We start from the raw sequence: 7,888 nt of genomic DNA on the forward strand, positions 1-7,888 counted from the left end.
TGCCCCTAAGAATACAATTTGCTTTATCAACACTGCAAGAACTTTCTACTGCAATAAACAATATCAATTAGTTGAACGTGAGTTCTTGAAAATTAAATGAATAAAAAAATAAATCCTGGACCTACCTATTCACAGTCAAAAAAAATATTTTTGTGGTCTGCCATGCAAATCAAAGATATGCTTTGAGGACAATGGCGTTTGAATGGTTTTAATGCAATTCAGATTGTAATAATGAATGTAATCAGAGCAGAAATTATCGATGGAGACGAAATTACAAGCAAAATTAAAAGGATTCCAGAATATCCCTTTTTGAGCCAATTCTATCAGAAAAAATAACTTGACAAGATCAATACCCGAGACTGATACAATTATTCTTACCAAAGATTTTAAAATAACACCTATAAATCTATTTGCTACAAGGCTGGTATTGATGAATACCCAATATAAACAATCCTTAAAAGTGTATTTTAACAATTAAAACCACTGAAAAAAACCTTAGCATTTTATTACCTGACTGTGGTAAAACTGAATAGGTCTGTAATCGGTTTGGACTCAGATTCAAATTCTCCACACTGGTCTCCACTGGCAAACTTGCAATAGTACTTCCCATGTGGGGAACTTTAGAGGATGCCTGGGAGAATTTGAGGGGCGTATGAATACCTTTCTGCCCAAGATGTAGCATATTCTCACCCTCCCTAGGGGGAAACACCAAAACATAAAAACAATTACACAAATTAAATTATTTGAATCGACAGTCCTACAACATGAAATTCATACTCTGTGCACGGAGGAGGTTGACCTCATACCTTTCTGAAGGAGAACATGAGAAGAGTTTCTGAATTTTGCTGATGAGCACATCGTTCTCAAAGTCTTCTTCTAATGGAGCATGCCCATTAACAAACCTGGGGGATAAAAATGCTAACGTCTACACACATGATGCTTGAAGAATGTCACATATCTGGCGTACTGATTGTACTCAGACTTACCTGTAAAGAGCACTCTTGCTGTCCTGAAACTCCGACTGTTTCTTGTCTTTTCCAAACATTTTGCTTCCTACTACTTCAAACACATTGCAGTCCAACAGAGTTTGACATACATTCACTCCTTTGTCCCGGCATGGGGTGATACCTTGAATTTTTAAGAAGAAGTCAGTCAATGTATAGGTTTGCAGGTGGTTTTAAGATTAAGTTGGTGTGCATACCAGTGCAAAATACTTGCACAACTATTGCACCCAACTAATTTTCAACCAATCCCATTTTGATCTTGAACAAAACTAGCTGTCATACCCAAGTTTGAATTGACCAGCCTTAACAAGCAGTGTTCATTTTACCTCTGAAAAGTGATGGGTCCCGGGGACTCGCATGCTCAAAAATCTATGGGTCCCAACAGAGATCTATGGGTCCCCAAAATTTAGTGTTATTGGGGTTGAAATTGTAAATCGGCGACAAATATATAGTATAAATCCATATATTCATTCAGTTTTAATCAACACAGTTTATTGGTAATACAAACCACTTAACACTTCAAGATTTTTCAGTTCACAACAATATTGTACATTATACAAAATAATATTCCTGAAATAATTATATTAATCTATATTTTCATTCAGTTTTAATCATCACAGTTAATTGGTAATACAAAGTAGTTATTACTTCAAATTTTTCAGTTCACAATATTGTACATTATACAATATTGCTGAAATATTAATCTATATATTCATGTAGTTTTAATCATCACAGTTAATTGGTAATACAAAGCAAGTTATCACTTCTGATTTTGCAGTTCATATATTCTTTGTGGTTTGCTGTCCCACCACAGTTGTATTGCCTTCTCAAGGTCCAATCCATTATCATCCTCCTCATAGCATAACCAGGAATATAATTTAGTCCATTTTGGCAGAAAAGTCCTTTTCTTGCTAGGAGTATTCTTTTGTTTGTTTTCTTTCGTCAAATCATTCACTTCAACACAAGCGATCTTCCGAAGAATTTCTCCGCAGTTTTTTCAAGACGGAATTATTGCCGTTGTTATCACTTTCTGCATTATGTTTCTACTTATTACTGACACTAAAGAAATTACCAATTTTGTGTTGATTTTCACCTTCCCTCGACAACAAGCACCACAACAATGAAGTAATCTCAAAGCAACAAGATCTCGTTTGCAGAGATCGGCGTGCAGACGAAAACTCGAACCGCGAGACAAAACAACAATGGCGGATCTGCCTGACGAAAAGTTTGGAATGCGGTAAATCTTTGTAAAAAAAAAAAAAAAAAAAGTAATCGTGTAATAATGACAATTTTGTGTCAAAAAGGTTGCGTCCCGGGGACGCACGTTGATTTTAGACTATGCGTCCCCAGCAAAAATGATGCGTCTAGAACGTAGGGACGCGGGCAAACGACAACACTGAACAAGTACAGCACGTTTCTATTACATGAACATTGGCTTGCTTAAACGTTGGCATGGAAGTCTGAACCAGCCACCAAATTAGCAATGGTGCTTCATACTACTTAACAGCGAACAGGTACTACTTTAGAGAAAAAGAAGGCCTTGCTAGGGATGCAAAACAGCTACACTTCAGTCTAACTGGTCCTACACAGACATTAACTAGTGCACAGTGCACTGTTTTGGTAGTCATCAAGAGGTAATTGAGCTAAAGGCACAGTTACTTAAAAATAGTAAAACAATCTTACTAGTGTGGCCTTTTTATATTATAATAATGTGCACTACTGAAGGAGCATTTTAATACTTTGGTGCAGCGCTTCTCAAATATGGGTAAGTGTAAAAATGTAATAAAAAGAGACTCCTATATTAAATTGAATCATTAATCATTGTATTATGAGGTTTTGTAGACAAAATTGATCACATTTATTGGTCTACATTTTAAAAACGGTTTGGTCAAAATATGTGTTATTTTGATTTCAAACCCGAATATTAGTATGTTTGGTGAAAAAGGACCTCTAAAACAAAGGTCACTTATTTACTGTTCAGCCGCTTATTCTTATTATGGTGGCAGGGACTTATTTGAGCTTTTGTACAAAAATAACTAAAAACAAACCAAATCATTTGGGTTGGCCTCAAACTGGAATAAGAAATAAATTGAACCAATTTTGATTGAGCATTTTTATTATATATATATATATATATATATATATATTATATACACACACACACAGAGGGACCTCGCTACTTCGCGGTTCCACGTTCGCAGGTTCAAAAAATAATAATAAAATAAAATAATAAAAAAAAAAAAATATATATATATATATATATATATATATAAAAAATTGTAATTTTTTTTTTTTTTTTAAGCATTTTTGAAGGGGTGTCGCTACTTCGTGGTTCCACGTTCGCGGGTTCAGAGCTTCGCAGGTCTAAAGAAAAAATCATTACAATTAAAAAAAAAAATATATTTTTTTTTTTAAGCATTTTTGAAGGGGCGTCGCTACTTTGCGGATTTGCACTTTTCGCGGGTGGTTTTGGTTCCCATTAACCGCGATAACTGAGGGATTACTGTATATATATATATATATATATATATATATAAATTCACCTAACTTATGTATAGTGTAGTTAAAGGAGCTGTACCGAATTTGAAACTTTGTTACCCTCAGCCGCCATCTCCTGGCTTGAGTCATCATTGCTGCCTCAGTCAGCATATTCATGATGCATGCGCGAGTACCTTGTGCATTTCTTAAACAGGCTTAAACTTTTTATTTTGTAATCTTTTTTGGGGTTTGGGTTAGAGTTTGGACTCTATTTAAAGCAGGCCTTTTGTTGTTCTTTTCACAATTTACATTCTACACTGACGTCACTTTCCATCGCTAGCCTCACTCCCCCTTTTCTTCCTACCCGATGTGTTTGGCCCGAACAGCTCTGTTCAAAGTAAGATAAAAGCAGATAATCACAGGGGTAAATAAAGCATGAGGACTCTTAACTTAGTTGAGTATTGTTAACTCAATTATTAAAGAAAATAAGTAACTTTGAACTTTTTAAGGACACTTTAAATAACGCACCCCACCTTTAAGGTTTTTTTTCCCTATTGTTATGCGTTCATTGAAATACATATTGAAATAGTGACTTATTATTTGATTTACTTATCTATAACCAAATGTACATTGATTAGAGAAATTGTTGAAAACCTGTAGTAAATGAAACAAAAATGAGCAAATAATCCAGCAACTGAATCTACTGGTCACATTTCTCACCCATGAAAGTGTCATCACTCCCAATGTATTCCATTACAGAATCCACAGCTTCAGAGCCCAGGAAGCAATCATTGTGGGACACGAGGTAAACTCGACGACGTCTTACTTTCAAAGAAGACCTGAGGTGCGAAATCAGGTTGCTTCCTAATGAAGGAGATTGGGCAGCCTTCACAACCAGTCCTCGAACTATAAAAAATAAACGGACAAGAGTTAAGTCATTTTCAACCAGCGTGTTAAGGCAACAGACTGTGAGCTGACAGCTCGTTTTGGGGGCAACAAGAAATTGCCCAAATATTATCTTTGCAGAAAACGTACCGTTACCATGACTACAGCCGGTAGTTTTTTTTACTTTTTTAACACTGCGGCTTTAAATACGGTGCCTCTTATTCTTTTCTTTTTTTTTTTTTTTCAAGGTAGCACCATGAAAACAGCAAGCTGCCCTTTTCCACATCCAGAAACATTTATGAAGCTCTTCTAAGGAGAAGTTAGTCCATGTATTTGCCGACATTCATAACAGGAGCAAAACAGGAAGTTTTATGGTATTTTGTGTTTAACCGTTTTTGGAGCAAGAGCAAGTAATACTTCATTTCTGGCGAGCTATACCTCTAAATAAGTTTATTGTTTTAACAAGGTTTATGGATCAACAATTCATTTTTTCCAAGGAATTTCTTCCCTTGTTCCTGCTGTATTTAGTCCTTGAAGAACGGTAACAAGCAAATGCAATTTGGTCCATTACAGGGTAACAGCGAATGACAAAAACACTGAGACGACATCTTATTTCAATCTGGCACTATTCTCCACAGTTTAGTTGCCGTGGCGCTTTCGTTTTGAAATATAGGTCGCACATTATACACGACACAAGCCTTATTGGCGTTTTCTTATGGCGCAGTAGTAAATATATATATTAGTCTTGACAATGTCCTATTATTTTGTGTGATTCAATTTTCCTTTTTCATGTAAATAAATGTAATTTGTTAATATCAAACACGTACATTATTTATGTGTCTCTACCAATTTCTTTCTGGACTGATCAATCAGTATCCATATCGATGAACTGAAAAATCGATAATTTAAAGCTGAAATTAAAATGAGATTGGGCAGTGGGCGGGGGAGACTCTTGACCATGAGTCTTCATCGTGTATTCCCCAATAACAGCTGCAGTGCCTGTGGCCCTGTTCTAAAAATAGCTAATTTGTCCTGGGTAATTGTGATTGTCTAGCAAAATTATTGTTTTAGTAGTTGACCGAGTATCCAACACTACTTCCAATAATTAACCAGGTTAAAACTTTAATGTTACTACTATGTTGTTACAAGGTTACTGTTTTAGAAGTGCATATCAAACTGGATACTCTTTGGGCTAATTAGTAACAAGAAATAGCGCTCAGCTTAAAAAAAGGTTGGAAACCCCTGCTCTGGATTGATTGCCCGCTTGTAGACATACAACCGAGCACACTCACACATCAACACCTAGGAACAATTTGGGCCATCAATCAATCAGCCATGCATGATTTTGGAATGTGGGAGGAAATCAATGTGCCTCACACAGGCACAGGAGAACACGCAAACTGCATTCAGCTACATTAATATACTGTTGCTGGATTTAAACGTGGGACTTCTGAACCGTGAGGTGGCTCTGTTCACCGGTCATCTGCTGCGCTACCCTGGGAAATAAATTTAACTTATTTCATTGAATGACACCGTCTAAAGGAGCTTTCCGGAATGTGGAACTACAGGTATATTACTTCCAACCGCGATCTCCTGGCTTGTTCATTATTGCAGCCCATGTCAGCTCGTTCATGATGCGTGCGCAAGTATGTGCATTTCTTAGACGAACTTGAATTGACTTCTCATCTTACTTGGGGTTTGCTTTGGTGTTTGTATTGCATTTCAACCTGGCTTGTTTTTATTTTCACCATTTTCATGCTACACTAACAAATAGAAGCAACAAAAACCTGTGGAAACGAGCATAAGGCCACTCTACAGCACTACACCCCTAATTCCTCCTACCGAAGATTGCTGCAGTGGAAAAACAAGTCATATGAGCACGTTGAACTCAGTCGGGCATTGATAACACATACCAAATATGCTACTTTTTAAGGACAGTTAAAAAACAATGCACCCCATCTTAAACATTACGATGCAAAAAATAAAAATGATCCAAACAGGTAAAAATCTTGAGTATAGTTCTGCTGATTTGAATTAATTTCTTATTTTACTTCAAAACAAAACAAAAACAAAAACAGTACAGTACATTTTTACTAGTAGATAACTTTTGATCAGCTTAAGAATTATTTTTCAAATTTTTCTAGAAAATAAGACAAATATGGCAAAACTTAGAGGAAGAAAAAGGTTAAAAATATTAAATCAAATACTCTTGTTATCATTTATTGAGTTTATGTGTTCTATCATGGTGCGCACGGTGGATGAGTTGTAAGTGCGTCCACGGCACAGTTCTGAGGTCATGGGATCAAATCCAGCTACCAGCCTTCCTGTGTGGAGTTTGCATGTTCTCATCGTGTTTACGTGGGTTTCCTCCGGGCACTCGTTTCCTCCCACATTCCCAAAACATGCATGTCAGGTTAATTGGCCGGTCCAAATTGTCTTGAGGTTTTGAATGAGCTAGTGAGTTGTCTGTCTCCGAGTGCCCTGCAACTGGCTGGCAACCAGTTCAGGGTGTCCCCTGCCCACTACCCAAAGACGGCTGGGATGGGCTCCAGCACCCCCACAGCCCTACTGAGGAGAAGCCATGCAGAAAATCATCGGATGGGTGTGTTCTATCATTATACATCAATTTCCCCTTGGCTAATTTTACCCAATTAGTAATTTTATTTCCTGAATGGCGTGAATGTGTTGTTAAGATGAGGCAGCATTTGTTGTTTTTCTATGGAGGCACCTATGTTAACTGACTGCAGTGTAAGTCCCCAAGTTGTCTGTACAACTGTAGAAGAGAAAATATAAATAGAATATTTGAAATTTTAAAAAAAATTATATATATAATCAGTATAGTAAAATCCAGAATTACAGCAAACTCATACACCAAAATGAATAATCGATAGGACTACCTGAGCCCAGGTGATAACACTTGGTGTATATAAGCGTATGTGTGTGTAAATATAATACATTATATTACGTAAAATAAAAAAACAAGTAAGGTATGCCTTGGCTCGCAAAAGTTTTGAGAAACACTGGGGTTTGGAGAACATTATCCAGTTAAGTCAATCTCTCCGTTAATAATGCAGTATAGCTCACTGCACTCTAGTAACACAAAAAGCAAGTTTAAAAAATAACATACCTGGAGTACGACTACGTAGTTCATCAGTGAGATTTGCAGCCCTTTCTTTAATTGAGGCCATGTTTTTTTCCCAAACTAGAAGCAAGATCCAGATTAACACGAGTTTTTGACCACAGGTGGCTGAAAGAAGCAATCAACGCCCTACAAGACTAAAAAAAATAAACCCAAACTGATTTATCACATTTAACCGCTAGATGTCACTAAAGGTCCAGAGAGGGAACTCACCTTTTGCAGTTTTTAAATGATCGTCTTTTAATCACATTGCTCCATAAACCTACTTGATATTACGCCCAAAACGTTTTTATTGTATTAATAGTGTACAAATAAAATAGCTTGCGAAGTAAAATAATGTTGGTAAATTGTTTTCTTTTTATTCATTTTAAGTTTCAGTTTA

At 36.4% G+C, this 7,888-nt stretch overlaps 1 protein-coding gene across 1 annotated transcript in view; it reads right to left on the reverse strand.

The window, feature by feature from the left end:
* LOC148362374 (DEP domain-containing protein 7-like) overlaps positions 1-7,654 on the reverse strand; it is a 28,750-nt gene extending 21,096 nt beyond the window's left edge. The window contains exons 1-5 of the mRNA XM_088339780.1: positions 7,495-7,654; positions 4,203-4,388; positions 987-1,128; positions 807-902; positions 511-695 (exon numbers count right to left, since the gene is read on the reverse strand). Of these exons, the coding sequence (XP_088195906.1) occupies positions 511-695; positions 807-902; positions 987-1,128; positions 4,203-4,388; positions 7,495-7,555 (670 nt within the window). The 5' untranslated portion in view covers positions 7,556-7,654. The remainder of the gene's footprint in view (positions 1-510; positions 696-806; positions 903-986; positions 1,129-4,202; positions 4,389-7,494) is intronic.
* Positions 7,655-7,888: the final 234 nt, after the last annotated feature.

This window comes from Urocampus carinirostris, chromosome 7 (assembly GCF_059441175.1).
Source record: "Urocampus carinirostris isolate Australia breed hairy pipefish chromosome 7, RoL_Ucar_1.0, whole genome shotgun sequence".
In the NCBI taxonomy this organism is placed as follows: Eukaryota; Metazoa; Chordata; class Actinopteri; order Syngnathiformes; family Syngnathidae; genus Urocampus; species Urocampus carinirostris.